Source organism: Cariama cristata, unplaced genomic scaffold, assembly GCF_000690535.1.
Source record: "Cariama cristata isolate BGI_N322 unplaced genomic scaffold, ASM69053v1 scaffold12078, whole genome shotgun sequence".
In the NCBI taxonomy this organism is placed as follows: domain Eukaryota; kingdom Metazoa; phylum Chordata; class Aves; order Cariamiformes; family Cariamidae; genus Cariama; species Cariama cristata.
The window spans coordinates 33,695-54,074 of NW_009630761.1; the positions used below are offsets into that span (position 1 = coordinate 33,695).

At 48.3% G+C, this 20,380-nt stretch overlaps 1 protein-coding gene across 1 annotated transcript in view; it reads right to left on the minus strand.

Moving 5' to 3' along the window:
* The window catches only part of CBFA2T2 (core-binding factor, runt domain, alpha subunit 2; translocated to, 2), a 26,062-nt gene extending 8,361 nt beyond the window's left edge, over positions 1–17,701 (minus strand). The window contains 6 exon segments of the mRNA XM_009705692.1: positions 1–98; positions 675–764; positions 2,934–3,175; positions 6,864–7,007; positions 16,737–16,740; positions 17,697–17,701. The exon segment at positions 1–98 is cut by the window's left edge and continues 93 nt beyond it. Of these exon segments, the coding sequence (XP_009703994.1) occupies positions 1–98; positions 675–764; positions 2,934–3,175; positions 6,864–6,981 (548 nt within the window). The 5' untranslated portion in view covers positions 6,982–7,007; positions 16,737–16,740; positions 17,697–17,701.
* Between the last annotated feature and the right edge of the window lie 2,679 nt (positions 17,702–20,380).

The following is a 20,380-nucleotide window of genomic DNA, read 5'->3' on the forward strand; positions in this document are numbered from 1 at the left end:
AGCAGGATGTGCTCGTGCTGTGCCAGGTACTGGGAAGGCGTCTGCTTGGCAGCCCGGGCGCAGTGCAGCAGCTCTCTCTGCAGCAGCGGGAGGTTGGCCTGGAAAACAAACGTGGGTCTGGTTTACGCAGGCTACGGGCAGGCGTTTCCAGAAGGTTTGCTCTGCACATACAATGCCTCAGAGCAATAACACCTACAGCCTGTGGCCCCCACGCAGGATCCTCCAAGCTCCTGGTATCTACACTGTCAGATTTACCTGTATTTTCTCAGGAGCTGAGGATGGCCTGATGTCGATGCGCTCAAAAAACAAGTGTCATGGGAAGCGCTCTCTGCTTCCTGCATCTAACCATCCCAGACACGCTCCGTATGCCAACGCTTCAAATATTCTAGATCTGAACATTTGCAAATGAGATTATAGGATCAGAAGCTGCTGAACGGAGCTTGGTTTGTCTCCCTTATCCCTAACGTACAAGCAGACATATGTAGCACTCGTTATAATGTTAGCTTTCCGCAAGCCAGTCCCACATGGCCACCACTACAGCCTGTGCAGTCTGTCTTGGACTTTAACAAAATTGCTGTGCTGCTTGAAATGAGAGCTTTCCCAGCAATGACATGGTGCCAAGCGGCACAGACTGGCACACCGAGTGTCGGCAAGCCCCGCCACCTCCCTGTCACCTTCAGAAAGGGGATCACAAACGGCCGGAGGGGGAAGTTCGTCGCCTCTTGTAGCTTGCAGTGAAATTCCTCGATTGTCACTGTTGAGTTCTGAGAAAAGAAATTAAGAAATGAAAGGACAATTGGCTCTTATTTTTCGACACATGGGGAACGGCTCCAAACAAACAGAACTGGAAGGGAGACTGCATCTGCCACTACAGGACTGACAATGTTTGCATCGGATCTTGCCTAACGCAGCCAAAAAGACTCAAGCCAATGGAGTAGAAATGCTGCACTAGGCGAGAGGTGAATGCTGCGCACAGCCGGGCGCTGCCTGGCCCAGCATCCTCCCAGCTCCGGGGCTGGAAGGCAGAGTCTGGCTCTGGGAGGCAGCAGGACCCAGTTGGCATATCCCGCACAGTGGCCTAGGACAGGCTGCAGGGAGCCAGACAGCGATTCCAGTTGTTTCCAGTATTGCACACCTTCCTCTCCTCCTTCCTCCCTTTCAGCTCACCTTATCTAACCTACGCACCATCCACGAAGTCTCCGTCAGCCTGCTGCTCGCCCCACTGGCATGGGGCACGGTCCTCCCCTGGCCCAGCCTTCCAGCCCCTGTGGCTGCTCAGGCTGGGTGCTCCCTGGGACAAGCAGCGTTTCATAACCTACAAAGTTCACCCCTCCAGCAATTACCGCAATCAGTGGCGAGAACGACAGTCAGAGGAACGCGGACAGTTTATCATTTCCTTTCCAAAAGGGTAACCTGAGGTTCTACCCTACCCCCGTGGAAACAGATATGCCTTCCTTCACAGCAGTACCATTTTGTATCCAGCGCTCAAGCACCACGAAAGCCCTCAAGGTCACGGACAGACTCATGTTTGCTCTGCCCACGTCAACCTTAGAAGCAGAAATATTCCACGCTGCTGCAGCCTAGTTACCTTCGCTGCGTGCTGAGTCTCAAAAGAAACATGCCAAAAAGCAGAGACCAGCTCGGGAGCAGCACTGGGGGTCACACGGGACCGCAGCTGGGCAGGCAGCACGGTGCTGTGCTCCAGGTTCTCAGTCCAAGGTTGGGGCTTGCACAGCATTTCTACCAGTTAGTTTGTACACTTGCAAATATTAGACACAATTCCGAAGCAAGACCTGTTCATTTGTTTTTTGAAGGGTGTTTTCAGCTGTCCATAGCGGCTAAGGGGCACGAGGGCATACACACCGTTTGCACATGCATGCACTGCCACCAACCCCAGCTCTTGCAAATCCAAGCGTGGGACTGCAGAAGGGCAGAAGCTGCATAAAAGTTATTTACCAAGCCCTTTCTTCTGGCTGCACCTTCAGACAGTCACAGGCATGAATGTAACTGGAAGAATCAATGCATTTGATAATGAAAATACGCAATCACACAAAGCAGCAGCAGCACACCAGCAGTCCAGACCTCCTATTTTGCAACATCAGCCCTCCCATCCTCTGCAGCCCTTGGCAATAGTTAACTTTGCTGTGCCAGTGAGCTTGTTTTAAGATCTGCAGGAGCAGCCCATAAAGAGGGAAAAAAAACATTAAGTACATGACTGCGTATCAATAAATGAAATCTCTGAAGTGTCATGATAGCCTCTACACACTCAAGGGCAGAGAAGGACTACCAGCTTTCCAGAGTGAGTCCCTGCTAGTTTCAGGTCCTTGCTTTTTCCATTTTACCTGGCTGCCTCGTTGAGCAAAGCAGCGTTGAGTCTGAGCACACTGAAGTCAGGACAGCACTAATGAAGAGATGGCTAGAACTGGCATTTCTTTGTATGGATGCAGATCAGAGTTAAACCGATGCGTGGTCAGGGTCAGGCAATCGTAAATGTGCACAAGCAAGAAAACGCTTCCCTAGTACAAAATTACAGGCTCCTCTGAATTGTATGAAAAGTTTCATTTATGAGACAAAACGGAGAAGCCCAGCATAGCCCATGGCTTCCAGCGAGCCCACGGCACCAGACCCATGGCCTTTATAGAAAAGCTTTGTCCAAATCCTTCCAGGTTTCCTTAAGTTAAGCTGCACACAAGCTCATGTCAAAGCCACCAGACAAACAGCTTTTTAAAACTCACCAAAGCCAAGAAAAAAAAGTTGTCAGCAAGTTTACCAGAAAGTATAAACGTTACAGAGTCTTGCTCACTCAACAGCTCTGCTTGTGAAGACACAAAGCGATAATACTGTGTAACGTGGGCAGGTGCTGGCTGCCAGGATCCCATCGCCAAAGTGATCTGGCAAAAGCAAGGCAGCCCGGGCCGGTGTGCAGGGCTTACCACCAACGCCAGGACGAGGGTCCGGACCTTCTCCCCGATCTCTGGTGAAATGTCATTGCCGAACTGCTGCAGGGTAGTGAGGAAGCGCTTCAGCTTGCTGAGCTGCCGGGCACCGCACGTGGCTGGGAGCTGCTGGTTCGTCAGTGAGGAGGAGGAGGAGGAGGAAGGACCGTTGCTAAACCTCTGAGGTGGGGATGGTGCCCCGTTCAGTGTCGGAGGGGAATGGTTTATTCCGTTGGGCACTGCAAACAGGAGACAGAAAAGATACTGAGCATCAGATGGGCACGGCCCTTTGGTCTGGTGTTTAAGAGGATCCATCTTCCACCCAAGAGCCTGCCAGTGCTGGTTAACTGCTGCTAGCAAACTGGGTGAGAACCAGAAAGGGGGCTATGGCCAGAGCACAGCCCACAGCCCGTGCTGGAGGGCACCCAGCGGTGGAGCGAGCTTCATACCCAGGGCCATCAATCACCAAGAGAATCAGGGCTGAGCAGAGCAGGCACACCTCTATTTGAAGCACATTTGAGCCAGCCCGGGGGGACACGGGGTCCGGCTGTATAAAGCCACTGCTGCGGCAGACCGAGCTGTGCTGTACACTCAGCCCAAAGAATTAAATGTGCTTTAGCTCCAAGTTTACAGCCCTCGGCAAGAATTACTGATCAGCGTTTTCTGGCAGAAAATTATACTAGATAATCCAACGATCCTTCCCAGCCCCATCGTTTACAATAAGTCACCGGTACTCCTTACAGCTGGGGTCCCACTAGCAGGTACTGCAGCTCAGGTGCCTCCACCTCACCCCAAGGAGGGCTGGCAGCATCCTGCCCCGCAGCGCCCGCCCGCCGTACCTCCCTGGGGATTTAGAGGGAGTTTCGCAAACACAGTTGTTTTTTCCAACCTGGTCCCATCTGCAACTTTGCCTCTTGTAAGCGGCGAGCATGTTGAAACAGACTGAAGGGCTGGAAGTTTGGGAACTCAGCAAGGGATTAGAATAAATTGTTGACATCCCTGTGCTGCCGTTGTGCAATCTAGAGCCCTGTCTGAAGAGCAGCTGTGTGCGGGGGCCCCAACTCAGAATAAACCCAGAATTTTAGAGGTGAAAAGTACACTGTCGTAAATATAGTTTTAGTTGATCCACCAGCTTATCCTTAAAAGCCCAGCCCTGAATCCCTTATGGAAGTAAGTGCTGAAGAGAAGGCCAGAAGCTATAAAAACCATTTCAAATCACGGTGTTCAGAGGAGAAGCACTGAAGCCACCCGGCAGAGCTGCCCCTTGCAGGTGGGGCAGGGGAAGGTGTGTGCTGTGACGGAGCAGCAACTTGCAAAAAATGATGCCAAAATTTCGACTGCAGCTTCGCGAGGATCATACCAAATCCTCATGACCGCAGTGAGGGTTTTTTGGAGAAGGCAGCAGGAGGTGCTTGAACAGTTAAACCGCTCTGGGGCATGCCAGGGTCAGAGGCTGGAAAGGCTCCATGCACCGGGACCTGCCGTGGTGAACGCTGCAGGGAACCAGAGAAGTTAAGTGACTGTCAGTTAAGATGCAAAGGAAAGATAAGGCTGAAGAGACCATCAAAGGTGGTTCCTGCTAACCAAGGGGTGACAGGCTCTTTGGGGCCATAACAAAGATGTGTCCTTTTGTAGACAGAGAAACGATGAAATGAAAGCGAAGGCCAGGATTGAGCGGATGGAGGTGCAAAGGCAAAGCCAGTTCATGACTTTTGTTATGGAGCAATGCAACCTGAAAAACTGTCCACACCAGCTTCCCCAAAGCAGCAAAGGACCAGAGATATCCTGCAGAGATGGCACATACCACAGGGTTAGCTGCCACGCAGTACCAGCAAACGCAGAGCTAGGCAAAAGGCAAGGCTTCTGGCAATTACTCATCAAGAGCATTTATTTCACAATAAAAGTGATATAAATAGGGGAGAAAGCTGCCCAGAGACACTCCTCTCAAACACGAAAGGGCTGAGCAGCTCTGTGCTCTCCAGCAGCCGCGACCAAGGCGCTTTACCCCCTTCTCTATTTTGCTTCCTCTTATTCTTTCAAAGGAAAGACTAGGGAGAGCAACGGGCTCTATTTATACCCTGGGAGAAGTAGGGGCTGTGCGACCCACCCAGGGGGCTCCAGGGGACCCTGGGGAGAGGCTGCCAAGGATGGGAGCAGCGGACGTTGGTGGACTCGGGGGCTGCCACGGAAGCAGAGTGAGCTGGGTTGAGTTGGGGCTGCCGTTAGACGCAGCCCCCATAACCGCTCTCTGTGTTTTTCAGGTTTACTCTGCCTGACCCTCCTGCAAACGGCGTTACCGCAGGGCAGCTGGCAGTTATCTGATCCTGTGCATTGCCAGGATCTGCTCCACCACAGACCACAGAGCTGGGCTGGGACCTCGATTTCCAGGTGAGAAGGCAGCCCTGAAGCAAGTGAGGTGACGTACCGAGACCAGTGGGATTACTGGTTTGGGGAGAGGAGGATGCTAAATTCCTGGGACCACGAAAGTCATCGTCTAGGGCTACTCTGGCAAATTCTGCCCTAGGTCCTCGACAGTCAGAGGCTTTCGCTGCTTCTCCAACACTTTTGTTGGCGATCTGCAGGGAGGTATGGCCTTCCTCCAGCGTGTTCCTCCTTGTCTGCCCAAGCCATGGGCTTTTACAGGGCAGGACCCACATCCGCTGACTCTGACCAAGACCCTTTGGTGCAACTGAGAAGTAAAAAAGCAAGAATGAACTTCACAGTAGATTGCATCTCTCATCTATCTTGGAAAGAGGCAATTAAGTCATCTGCAATCAGCAGATTCAGGCTCTTTGGCCTTCAACAGTGTGCCAAGCAACCTCATTGGAAAAATTAATTTCTGTCACTTTGCTAATGGTCTTTTTCTGCCTGAGCAAAAGGAGAGCCATTAAAAACCCCTCAGCGCATAAAGATGGGGACAACGTGTCTGGCGGGATAACCCAGCGATTAGCGCTATTGCCAGCATCACACAATACATTAGTGTGTGTCCTGAAAGAGGCTGGATTGTACATCTCCAAAATCCACTGCCAGCATGAAACTGTGAGATATCCCAGACACTGTTGAGGAGAGCAAAGTAAAGCAGAACCAGCTAGGGAGATGCTCAGTGCATGGGAAAAGGGGTGAAGAGAACCTGGAAAATACGTACTTGCCACATGCAGGGGTCAGATAACTCCATGCCCAACAAAGTAAAGCAGCTTTGCTCCGGAATGATGCTTTTTAAAAGACATTGAATAGCTTAAGTGTTGGTTAAGAGAGAGAGGAAAAAAAAAAAAGGATTTTTTTCTAGGCTATAAGAAAAGGCTATACATCCATCTTGTCCGTGGAGTCACCTCTGAGCAACATCCTGCTAGAAGTGGGTGCGAGGCTACGCTACAGCTGGGCAGGACTGTGGCTTAGTAGAAAAGATTATAAAGAGAAGATGGAGAAAAGAGAATCTGGATGGACAGCAAGGAATTTCCAAGGCTGGGAAATTAAAAAAAAAGAAAACTTTCTAATCTCAGCTGCAGAAATGCTGTCTGCAAAGTGAGATACAGCAGAGCGAGAATTAACTCCTCCAAAAGATAGAGTGAAAAGCCCAGCTCTTGCCTTGTTTGAAGCTGACCTGATAAAAGACTTCAATTTCTTAAGGAGTTTACAGAGGAAATCAAGGCTGTACCTGCAAAGAAAAGGACTCAAGGCAGCACTGGCAGCAAGGTAGGAGCAGGCAGAGGAGTAGGGGGGATTACAGACCCTGTTATATGTCCTGCATACATAGCAGAAAAACCCCAGTCCCCACGTTCCTTACAGCCTTGCAGCATGGCTAACGCTTGCCGTGCTGGCAAGCAGCCCTGGCTCATGGCTGAGACATCCCCGGTGACTTCTACAAGCGGAGCCTTTTCTCCTGGCTAGAGCTGGGCCCCGGGAAAAGCAGCGTTACTGGGGTCTTACGTGCAGTTGGGGTGAAGGACACTGGCCGGGGGCCGCCAGGGTTCACGGGGGGCAGCGGTGGCATGTTGGGAGGAGAGGACCTGGACTGTATCTTCACTTCCACGGGCGATCCAGGCATCACTGGCACCCTCTTCTCACCAGCAACTGCACAAAGAGAAGGTGGTAACATTTAGTGACACTCATGGACAGGCATTTCCCCCCCCAGCACACAAGGTACAGTTGCAAGGGTGAAGATGAAAGGCAGGGGCGGGGGGGGGAAAGTCACACAAGGCTCTCACGCTGCTTTACACGACCGGGAGCTATCGTGGAGAAGAGGCAGGGTACGGCCCCGAGCTGGGGGACAGGCACCCGGGGTGCAGTGCGTGTTGGGAGATGCTGCCAGGCAGGCTCAGGATGCCCATGTTCACCATCCCGGTCTCTTGACAGCATCATCTCACCCCTTGTGCCTGAAGATGCTTCCTCAAAGTATTTGTGCCTGTTCGCTTTGCCCTCCACCCATTTCAGATCCCCTCGATGCTCCCCAGGCATTCCCACACACAGCATGGGATGCCGAGGTTTCACCTCCAGCCCTGCTCCCCAACCAACAAAAACGTCTTCCAAAGCAGCCGCTTTGGCAAACAGCTCTCTGACTAGTTTTGCGTGTTTGCTTTTCAAAAAAAACCAAACCAAAACTCAAAATTAAACCATCCTGCACCTCCTCTCCCTCACAGCGGGGTGGTCCTCGCTGCCCAGCGCAGCCTCCCCGTACCAGCATGCACGCGGCTTTGCATGCGTCCTGTGTCCACGCTGCCCGGCACCAAGACGGCCTCTCCAGAGGAATTGCAACTTCTCTTGGAGCCATGCAACGGGCAACCTGCTTTTTTGGGTGGGTACTGGCCTGGTGTGCAGGGAGCATTGGTACAGCTATGCCAGCAAGCTACCAAAACGGTCCCAGGGTTGTAAAGATGAGCTGACATTAGCTATTCACATCTTCTCTCCTGCGTGCAGTTTCTAGCTTTTAACACATTGCCAGCTCACACCGCAGCTTCTTTTTCAACCTCCCTCCTGTGGACCCAGGCTCTGGGGGGACATCCAAGCTCAGCTGAACGGTGTGGCCACGCTCCTGGCTCCAGTGGCTAAAATCAGCCTCAAAAGGCATCCTTGGGGCGAAACGAGAGAAAAGGAGGAAATATGTGCTTATGCAAGCCTTGGGGTTTTGGGGGATTTTTTTCGAGGGGTTGGTTTTGGTGGGTGTTGAGTTTTTTTTTTGTTTGTTGTTTGTTTTTTGTTTTTTTTTTAAATCCAGACAGCTCAGCAGACAAAGCCTAAGCATCTCCAAAGCACAGCTCCCATGGGAACCAACACCAGTCTGCCTGGCTGTGGAGCTCAGGACCCCGGACGATGCAACACAATCCGAGACCCCGGTCACTGCTCCCTGCTCCTCAAGCTCCTCCTTGTTCAATTAGCTCCCTAACGAGTTGTGACCATGCTTCCATGCGGAAACACCCATGAGTTTCCAGCGCACCCATCCGCACCCCGGCTCAGCTGGCGAGGGAGGTGCAGACACTCATCTTTCACCTCTCTCCCGTGTATCCAAGCTGGGCTTTGGACCGGCGAAGTTTCTCAGGCAGTTTTTGGCTGTCGGCGAGCAGAAAAGTTTGTTGGAGTTTCAGGGTGGCAGCAAAAGGGGGTCCCAGTGCACCCCCTTGAAGGGGGCACGGCTGAAAAACAACACGTGTACAGAGGCTCTGTGCCACCTGGGATCAGTCTCGGAGGAAAGGTATTAAAGTACGTGCTGTAATGGAATCAAATTAGATTACAGTCTAATTTGTAATCCAGAGTTTTTACAAATATCTATCCGCTGTAAGAAATTCAGCTTTCAAGTTCTGGCAAAACAATTAAATGCTGTATTCCCATAAAGGAGGGAAGCACTGAATAGATGGCAAACTTCTGCACTGAAATATAACCACAAAACCTGCTACTTCGCAACTCCTATCAACAAAAACGCTGCTTTCGAGAACGGAGAAGATGCAAACTGGTATCCAAGCCCTTCGTGTCGCTAGCCTGGAATCTGCTTCGTGAGCCACCTGCACCTGCTCTGCCACCACGAGCTGCCTCATTTATTTTCCTTATGGCAAATCACTGGTAATGCCAGCAAGGTAACAAATGAAGTTCGTTATTCCTAGCATACTTTTTTTTTTTTTTTTTTTTTTTTTTTTTGCAGCATTTTTTTTTTTTTGCTGTTTGCAGGACAATCTGTGGAAGGGGGAGCAGAGATGAATACACACTGAAAATCCATGTTTTCCTGCCCTTTCAGTACAGCTGGAATAACCGGGGTGGTGGGGCTGGAATCATTATAAAACCTGCATCCACAATACTTCCGCAGCAGAAAGTTTGTGTCTTCATTTATTAAAAAAAAAAAAAAAATAAATTTCTAGACTTTGCTTTCATGAACAAAGTGGGAAGATACCAAAGCCATAAGAAACTACTATTAATTTTAACATATAATAACACTATTAATATGATATTGCAAACTACTATTCACATATGTTTGATTCATAATTTTCATACGATTTAACACTGACGTGCAGACTCTCCCTGTCATATCCATGCATGAACACGATGTTCAGATGAATAACCATGTATTGATGTAGGAATATGACACCAATTATGCACGTAGGTACCTATTCCAGCAGGTGACTTTATGGGCAAAAGCAGGAGGAGACAAACCCCTGCCTTTCCTCTCCCTCTCTAAATAAATGCAGTAAAATAGTCAGAGAGCAGGTTTCGTGCATGAAGTCAGGGGCTTTTCTACCACAAAAAGTCTGAGTTCGCTCACCCAGGCAGGGAAGGGAAACGTTGCTAAATGACCTAAATTTTTCAATCAAAACAGCACTAATTGTGCCTTTCCACTGCTCAGTGCCAGCTGCCTGATGACCATCAGGGGACAGAAACATGTTTGCTCAGAATATGGGAATAATTGCAAAACCGTGAGCTAATACGCAAGAACCATGACCTGTTTGCACATCATCTATGGACAGAGACATGAGGTGTGGTTCATGCTCTTCTCTGCAAGCTCTGTTCCCACCTCAGACACCATCGCATCGCTCCCTGCCTCCTGCTAGCCCCTTGCCACCGCACACCCCAAATGCCTCCCCACCCCGTTTGATCTTCTTTGCCCCCTTCCTAGGAAACCCTCTTCCCCAGGCGTATATGGCCAACCTGATATTGCCATGCTCTGGAGAGAAACAGAGCGTGAAACCAATCCTTAAGGTTTCTCTTCCTCTTTCTTCCTAAAACGCTCCTAGGGCACATTAAGAAAGCTGAACTAATTTGGTTAATTTACAGGGGGAGGAAAAAAAAAGTCACATGGAATTTATAACCCCAAAATAAAACCAGCTACTGCATGAGACACCAAAACCAAAGCCCACGAGAAGCCAACACCTTCTTTTCCGACAGACGAGAAGCAAACAGGATTGTTAAATTTAAAAGCTTCCTGCTAATGACCTGGGGCATCTATAAATGCAGATAAAAACCATCTTTCTAAAACTTCTCATTTTTAGCCTCAACACATCCATTTAATGAGAATCATGTGAGCAAACCTCTGCGAACCAGGACCTGAGTCAGCCTTGAGTTGACCTGGGGCTAAAAACGAGCCAGTGAGATGGTCCCTGGAGAAACACCGCCTTCTCAGTCTCTTTCTTCCACATTTCACTGTTCAGAAATATTTACTGCCCCACCAACGGCAACATTTCGGCGCTGCCTCCAGATGCACAGAGAGGATGCCGAGATGCTCCAAAAAACGCCTGCGAGTCACTCCACTGTATCAGTCGTCTGAAATCATGCTAGAGTCAAATGCTGTAATAGATTTTTGGATGATGCTCTAAGAAGAATAATTCTTGTCAATGACTGAATACTCCAAGTCTCAGAGCAGGACACCTGCCTAACCTGGAAATGTTGGATTGTTTTCCTTCAAAAATTTCTCCTTCCAAGCCTACCTGGACTTATAAACATTTACAAACGTTGTGTCCTTATTTTTCAAGCAGTGCCTGCAGGACACAGATTGAACATGTTTATGGCACAACGCTTTTGCCGTCAAGCTGCCAAACGTGAAAACTTTGCAGTGGCACGTGCTTAACTTTGCACCCAGGACCTGCAAAGGTTAACCAAGGAAAGAGACGGCAGCAACGTGGCCACTCGACCGGGTGGGAGAGCTGCCTTCCCGGCCTTGAACGTGCTGGAGTTTCACATGGGAAGACGATTCACTCGGAGTAAAACGAAACCCGGTCACGGAGATGCTGTTTTAGTCTTGGCTCGATGCAAGAATTTCATCTTCTCCAAAAGCCGATGAAGCCTGAAGACCAGATTTCACAGCGATTGGAGTTACAGATTTCAGATGCTGCAAAGCTGCTGTCTGGGTGAGGACAGCTGCAGGCACATACCAGTTTATGCTGCATGCCCTATATATTCGCGTGTCCCATTTAAGGAGGCCAGGTGTACAAGAGACTAGAAAGCCCCAGAGCTTTGAATACACCTGAAACCCCCCATCCCTCTGCTCTCCAGCAACACGCTGAAAGGCCCCGGTTTTATTTGACTCTCCGCACTGACTGTCAGTACGCACCGTATTTCCTTTGCTGCTCCAGTTCTCATCCTAGCGTAACAAATTAAAAAGGAGCATATGTCAAGATTAAGCGCAGCTGATGATTTTCCTTTCCAGAGAGGAGAAAGAGTTGTGAGACAACAGGACAGCATGCCAGGAGAAAACCTGGGGTCTCGACTGGTCCTCAGAGCTAGGTCCCCCTCCTGAGTTCTCGGGGGACCAAGGCTCCAGCTCTCCAACACAGCAGCACGTTTTAGATGAGGCAGCTTCAACACCCACTCGAGACAGATTTCATTCTATTTATTTTCTTTAAAGAAGTCTCCCACCTATGGTGTTTAGTACAAAGGGAGTGTTGCTGTGATAGGTAACCTCTGAAGTACGGCTAGCATTTACTCATGTGGTAAATTGTATAAAGAAGCTGTTTTATTAATCTCTTCATGCCTGTGGGTCTGAGAAAAGGGAAAAGGCACAAGAAGAAAAAACTTAGTGACAAGTTAGGGAGTATCTCAAGTATGCTGGAATTTAAATTAATCCTTAAATGCCTTTGGCAATGAGAGAATAAACTAAGAGAAGAAAAAGAAATAAAAACACTGCATGAGGAAAACTGGATGTTACCTTCCCCCAAAAAGCAAGATAAGGAACCAGAGAAGACATCCAGGAATAACCCCAAGGGGTAGACAGACACAAATGGTCTTCTCCCTGTCCACTTCCCAAAGTTCAAAATATCGTTCCGACAGACTGCAGAATAATATCAGGATGGGAGATTTATATTTATTAACAAAAAGCAGATCATGAACCTGTCTCACATCCTTGCTCGGGCCAAAACTCCCGGGTTGTGTCTCCCATATGCACGGTCCCGTTTCGAAGAGGTGATGGGCAGTTATGAAGTGCCCGAGGCTGGTGGTGCTCCGCTCTGCAGGGTGATGCTCAAGAGAAAGCCTTGATCTAGCTGCGATGGCAGAGCCGTGGGCTTGCTGAGAGCAAGGGAAGAGAGAAAGAGCCACTGCTAGGGTGCAGAAAACATGGATGCTTTATATGAATTTACACCGTAGTATCTGCACGGGCACAATTTAACACCATCCAGCAACCTCTATGAGTGAGCACGTGGAGTATGTACAGGCTCTTAAACCCTGCTATCAGCTCAAGACGGTAAAGCCTTTCCTCCTGTCATCACTTAAGGCTGGGACAGCACTCAAAGCGGATGGCAGACGCGCTCTATTAACCCTTTCCTTCCCCAAAGGAAAGGAGAAAAGGGAGAGAGACTTACGGGTTGGAAAATTAAAACTACTTTAATAAAACAATAACACTGCAAAAGAGTATAATAATATTAATACTACTCATAATAGAAATAAAAATATACAAAACCAATATTGAGCTCCCAATGATGCAGCGGCAGCAGATGGGAACCAGATTCAGGAATGCACACATCAGGACCAGAGGCAGGGGAACGAGTAGAGTCCCACAGGGATGCTGGCCATGAAAGAAGACCTGACCCCTGTGACCCCTGAGCTTTATACCAAGGATGACATGGATGGGATGGAATATCTCCTTGGTCAGTTTTTGGTCACCTGTTCCATCAGCACTTTCCCACAGATGTGACCCCTTTACACCTTTTCACTGGTGGAACGTAAGGGAGTCAAGAGTGACCTTGGTCCCCACAGGAATAAGGATAAACGTGGGCCTTTCTGCACACCAATCCCACCATTACCTTAGTAACAACTATAGACATCGAGCGTTATCAATTCTGAAAGCAGACACGGTCTGAAAAACATGTAGCCAACTTCAGAAAGTGCAGTTACTTAAGAAACTCAACTGAAGGAAAGATCTACTGAAAGGAGAAGTGGTCCTCTTGTAGCCAAACCAGGACACCTACTCCCTCATGGGAAATGGATTTAAAGTCTGTGGCTGCGTGTTTGGAGGGCACGTACAGCATGAACATTGATATCTTCAAGCCATTCTTGATGCAGGTGTAGGACTCCCCTCGATTCACTGTCACCAGAGTTAAGAAGGAAGAAGGAACCTGCCTGGCCTGGGAGTGGTTTTATAGATCCCATTTATAAATAAACTGCATAGAGTCAGAACTGCTTCTCACAAATTCATTTGCCAGACTTGAGCGTTCCAGCTTTTTGCAGAAGTCAAAACATGAAACATATTAGAAGAAATAAGAGAAAAACATTAAATATGAGACAGGACTACATAACCAGCAGGTATGCACACGTAAGGGTTTGCTTTTCCCTTCTACAGTTTGCAGGACAGAGAGAAGAGACTCAAAATCAGACCTTGTCAACAAGGCCTTGACCACAAAGTGATTAGAATGAAAGTCTGTAAATTAACAAAGTTTTGGTATTAGTCGACATCTTTTGAACAAAAGACTGTGTACACGGGCTTGCCCAGTGGTTCAGTCTCAGGAGTGAAAGCATGTAACGGTTTCATACAGAAAGAAGAGGCTTAATCAGAGCAGATGTTTTTGACTTTCATCTAGAACATGCAGAATATACTCATAACCTAAAAAGCCACCCCTGATCTCAAAAAGTTAAAAGCCCAAAACTCATACCTGCCTCTTGACTGCAAGGGACTGGAAAATCATCCCAGTAGCAGCAGCCAAGATTAAGTCTGGCAGGAGAAATTCTCTGGTCATCCTGGAGCTGGATCCCAGCTTGTTCTGGAGCCAACAGACAGACAGACACCCCCAAAGGCAATTCAGCCCTTCCGAAAGCATTCATCAAAGCAAGGGAGATAAGCCACACTCTAGACGCACCTCTCGTTCCACTGCCCCTACCACCTCAGATGACCACTCGGACTAGAGACATGAATTACAGATCGTCTACAAGTCAGCAAAATGAACCCTTCCTAGAAACACTCCTTCAAACTAGAGGCTTGTTTCCCCACCGTTTACATGGGTAAGAGTCTCTGCTTTAAGATAAAGCAAGGCAGAACTTGTCTAAATGGATAAAGAGACCATTTGAAAGAGGGAAACAAAGGAAGAACCCACCTCGGTGTCCTCTCCGGTGGCTGGCAGGACCCTGCCTACAGCCTAGGAGAGCTGTTTTAAGATAACTAGCTCAATATATCGTCCTGGAGAAAAAGCCAGGGAAATGGCCCAAACCCATCCGTTCCAGCCCAAAGACGTCTCTGATGAAAAGGACACGCTGCAGTTGGCTTGCGTCGCAGGGTTCCCTGTTGATAGTCTGAATGCAAACGAGAGGCAGCATCAGTGTAACCTGACCTGATAATGTAAATAGGGTGAAATGAAATATGGTTCGCCACCTCCCCAGCTTTGGCGAATGTTTATTTTGAATAACATGCTTATCTGCTCCAACTGCTCACCATCTGTTTTCAGTCTCCACCAAGCTAATATTTTTCACATTTAGGAACTGAGAAATGGGAAGAATTACATATAAATTTTATTAACATCTTTCCTCCGCTCTAAGGTTGCCTTTCTCTCCCCTTGACGGCTCTAAGCCATCTGTAGAGCACCTCCGCGGTTCTCCAAAGCATGCAGATGAGAGGTTATCTACATGCAAAGCAAGAGTATCATTACTCAGACTTCCAGAAGACGACGTTTACTGCTACTCCACTGCGATCCCTCCATCATCTGCTTCCAGACAGCTTCCCCCAAGCTCAAACTGAAATCACATCGTTGAGAAAAGAGCCAATATTTTATCTTTTTGCAGCATCACTGCATCAAAGAGAGATGGAGGGGGAAGACTGAAGATAAGCATCAGAAACAAGGCAGCCAATACAGCAGTCTTAGGGAAAAAAGGATGACTGGGTTAGTCCCAGTTTGGTGGAGAGGGGAGGCATTAAGAGGTTTGCAGTCAAGATTTCGTTTCTATACAAATACTGGTATTTATTTGCATGTAGGGTGGTTTCCAGAGATCTCCCTTTGCTTGAATCAATAAACAATAATTTACAGCCAGAACTGGAAGACACCAGTATGTCACATAAACAGGTCAGCAGCAAAAGTTGGTCAACTGAGGTTCTTCTCCATCCCTCTCCCTCCACACCAAAGCACAGAGTTGGCTAAGATGATACTATAGCATCTGTTGCAGTGGGTAACTTATGTTACTGTACGGATATTTCCTCCACTAAATGCGATCAGCCTATTTTTACCCTGTTTCGCTTGGTTTTATAGCACATCTAGGCTCATGAGCTGTAAGATGCTGTGGGAGTGGAGAGGACTCGGCACCTCGCAGGAGAGCCTTGCATCACACAGGAGGGAGCTGCTGAGCCTAGGACAGGCATTTTATAAATCAAAAATAAACGCGTGTATCTCCATTGCCATCTATTCCTCTCCCACACACAGCTGTTTCACTTTAAATCTCAATTCAACGTGAAACTCAGATAGAAGAACTTGAAAGAGCAAAGTATGTTATCGTTCACCACCAGTCCAGAAAGCAGTTAATAAGGGAAGTAAGATTAATAATTTATTCCTGAAGGCAGACTGCAGATCTTTATCTGTCTTCCCCTTCAGTGATTTTTACAAAAACCTACTAACGTGCCTGGCTCTACAAACTCATCGGTAGCACAGGTTGGACTTCTGCTGCGTTCCCACCCAGACAAGACGGCCGCAGCTCCGGCTCTGCCCTCGCCTTGGCCATGTCAGACCCAACAGCACAAACCCACCTGCACAGCATCCCTGCCTCCTTAGCTCTTGTTTCCTCTTGGTTCATGGACTCATACCAGGGCCAGTGGTTCAAACCCATGGATACAGGATCCATCCCACAAACTATCACATCCAACAGCCCCCAGAGTGGGGTATACATCCAGCCTCCAAATTTTGGTCGTCTTGCTTCTACAAGAACACAGACCACTTTGGCATGGTACTCCCCACTCTCCTGCTCTCTTTTCCATGAAGGAGCGAGAGAATAGTTACTCAGACTGTGAAAGCTGCCCTAAAAACCATCTACACACACTGCGGCAACCACCTGCGAGCTGATGCTGCTCTTACCGACACGCCATAGCAATTCCCTTCTCACACCATTAGTGCCCACGTAAATAAGTTCTGGGGACCCAAATTCATCTTTTGATGTCCCTGCCAACAGCTTTTGCTCATCAGCTGTCTCAAAGGGATGCAGTGAGCTCTGCCCGGGGAGCCTGCAATGCCCCAGGGCGAGGAACCCTCCCCATCCTTGCCAGCCACCTTCTCTGCCCCCATCAGAGACAGCCACCCCAAAGGGAGGGATATACTCCTGGAATATATCCCAGCGGAATACATTCCAGGAAACCAAAGCCTCCAGAGCAGCCAGCATTTCAGTTTTAGGGTGGGAAGTGCTTTGGGTATTGGAGGGAACACTCCTCCCTCCCCAAAACCACCGCTCTGGGTGCTCAGACCTCTTTGGCCAGGGTTATAACCTGGGACAGGGGCAGGGGAGCTGTGTTCAAGCAAAGCCAGAGATGCTCACTAACTCATTTGATCAGTTACTGCTAAAGTATTTTGGTAATTTTTCATTAGTTCATTGTTCCATTTAAAGTTACAGAATCAAGACTTTTTTTTTTAAAAAAAAAATCACCCACTCCTATTACAATATTAAGAAATATTTACGCCTCCGCACTATTTACTTATTAGGCTAGAGCACTCTGAATGAAAAATGAAAGCAGTTACAGATATCAAACAGACAATTATCACAATCATGGAAAAATTAGTTCTTAAAAGTCTCAGCCTGCTGCATGGCTCTCCAAATCCTCTGACTCTGAGTGAAACAACAGTGGCGGGAGCAAACTTTCCAGATGGGAACATCTGTGTCTCATTTGCCGCAGGGAAGAAAACATCAGGAAGATTAACGGCTCCCAAGTCCCATGGAGCCCAGACACAACATGTACAAAAGGGATACCATTTAAAAAGAGACTTGGAGCAATAGCTCGATATCAAAGATTATTATTTTTTTTTAATTATTATTTTGTGGGACTTCTACACAGAGAGAAATGTTACGTCAGGAAAAAAAAGAGCTTGAGTTTCACTTATAGTAAATGCTATGTATAGTGAAAGCAAGAATTGAGTTAACCATGCTTATATGAATGATATACAGCACTTTTATCATCTCACCTACTTTTCAGACATGAAAAGTCATTTTAAAAGTCGGCTTTAAGGAGTTATGCCCCAAAAGGTCTGAAATCACTCCCTGCCCAGAGCAGCAAGGCCATGGATGGGGCAATTTGCCCCTCTGGGGTCCAGACAGTAAACATCAAGTTTACTCCAGAGAGTAAAAAGTGATCCAACACATGGGCAACTCGCAGTTGAAGGACACGCTAACCCAGCCTCCCGCTGGCAATGCTAGCACCAAAAGTCCAGTCGTCGTCTTAGTATTCTTTAAACTCCGCCGCAGTTTAGGGACCACATTTACAAAGGTAGGCAGGCTCCATCCTCTCCAGCCACCCGTGCACACACCATGCAGCCCAAAGCAAAGCCTGGGATGCTAATGCTCACTTCTGCCACGAAAAAAAAAAAGACGTGCAAGACGTGCAAGCCACCCTCTGCACTTGAACACCACAGCCATCAGCTCTGCCACCGCTCCATACCCACCATTGGCATATCACGGCTTTCCTCCCCATCTTCGATGTTCCTCAGCAGCACTTTCTGATGGTAGAGGTACCCATTATATCAACTCATAAACTCTTCTTATTCCTAATTAGTGGCCTAATTCTTGATGTCGATTCAATATCCACCAGTTTTAGCTGGTGTAAGCCCTCTCTGGAAGAGCACCGGCCTGTTGTAATGCGTAATGACATTAAATGCAGTCAATTCTGAAAGACGACCCAAGTGTTGAAAATAGAAAACTTCAGAACAGATGCAACTGCCTTTAAAACTTTAGACTTTTGCAAGCACTGGTTTTAAACCAAAGTTGTACTAAACTCTGCTGAGGTATAAAGAAAATAATTTGTTACCAAAAATCCCTTAGGTTATATAGAAGAACAACCAACCACCGTTAATTTTGGAAGTGGAAATCTTTTCTTCCTACTTAGGCTAAACACCAGAGAGGAAATAAAGCTGCAACTATTGTACCTGTAAAATTCTGGGTGACCCAAAAGGAAGAAAAACACAGTGAAACAAGCTCTGACTTTTGAAAGCATTTTCCACCTTAACAGAGACTTTGAGACAGCCTCTAGGATATGATTTTTATCTAGTACTCATAAATCCTTTTAAATCTTGGATCGCTGGCCATTTAACAAGCAGCTCCACCCTTCCCCAGCTCTCCAGATGAAACACATACGCACTAGGCTCCATTTTGTTACCTTCCTCTCCAACCCAGCAGTATCAGAAAAGCGGTGGTAGAACCCAGGGAGCAAAGTTTAATTGGCATTCCCTTACTATTAATTAGCTCTGAGGGGCTCTCCACGGCTCGTAACAGTCAACAGAAATGCATCCACTGATTTACATGGGGATGCTGGAGCAGACTCCTAGGCAGGACCCTGCTGCAGCCAGGGGAACCCAGGCCACCACCGCAGCTCCCCATGGAGGAGCCAGCATGGGGTCACCACCGCTGCAGCCCTCGCTGGGCTTCTCCAGTCGCAGGTCTGGGTCTGGAGGAGTCTCGGGGAGTCTGTAGGGTTGTCTCACCCAGGGGAAGTGTTCCCAGAGGGTTCTGGTTGCTATGCAGCTTCCCTGCAGCGTGTCCTGCTCAACAGCCTCTTGCACAGACCCTGCAATTGGAGGTATCTGAGCAGGCACAACATCAGCAGTGCTCATTGCTTAAAATCCATCAACAAGACCTCGACAGAAGAGATTTAAGCCACAAATTCATCTCACCACCACTCAACAAACTCCATTTGAGAGTCTGGGAACCCCATGCCTTCTCAGCTGCCCTACTTTATTCTTTAACCAAAAAGGGGAATCTGCAAAAAGCATTTTGGCAGTAGCAGCACTGCGATTTTGCAGCGTCGTTCTGCTCACAGTGGGCTGAGCCGAAAAGCCGCCGGTGCTGCACACACAGCAAGGCCACAGCTATGACACTGCAGCAATGCTCACCGGCGACGCAGCCCCTTTCTCCCTGCTGGGCTGCTGCAAAAAGCCCAGGCGAAGACTGCGGGTCTGGTATTCCCACGGCTTCCCCCGGGGAACCGTGTTTTCAACCCAAGCCCCTTCCTGGGGAAATTTTTGCTGGGTCCTGCAGCTTCCATGCTGTGAGTCTGGTTCATTCCTGGAAGCTGGGGAAAAAAAGAAAAAGTGATCGTCTATTCTGAGATACCAGGTTAACAATCCTTCCTTTTCATCACCTGGTGTTTTATATTCCAGCTCTTGCTTTCAGTAGGAAAAATAAAGTTGTGGAAGAGGAGGTAATTTCCCAGCCAATCCTGTAAGAAATTTAGCAGATGTTGAGAAGGCTGCTGTTTCTGGGTCAGTGCAGCAAGCCCCTTTGCTTAAAGGCTTCCCACCAGCAGACCCTCTCTGCTCGCTGCAGGATGAATCCCTGTCTGTTTGGGAGCAATCATTTAGGGAGTTCCCTTTGAGGAAAGCATCACATCAAGCACAGACCATTTCACCTCCTGGTGCATTTTTAACCCCTGGTTCCAAGCAGTTAAGTGATGGTGTGAAGCCCCATGCCACGGTGCCGGGGTTGCTCGGATCCCAACGCCACAGCTCCTGGGGTTTCCAGTCCTGCCCACCGCTGTGCCTCTGCTCCCTGTTATCTGCTGGGAACCAGTCTGGTCACATGCAGCACCAGTTCTTACCGGGACGCGTACAGGTTGTTCTTGTACAGAAGCTCCCACAGATCATTAAGAGGATCTTTCGGACCAATAGGTCTCGGGCAAGAAAGAAATAAAAAATCCCTGTGCCCCAGACCTGAGGCTCCTGGCTGCAGACTGACAGTTCAACATCCATCCGCTCTCCAGCATGCCATGGGGGAACTCCCAAGCAGCTCATAACCACGACGCTTTGGGGATCAAAATTGCAGATTTTCTGCTGCCCTTCAGAGACCACATCAACCAGGAGATATGT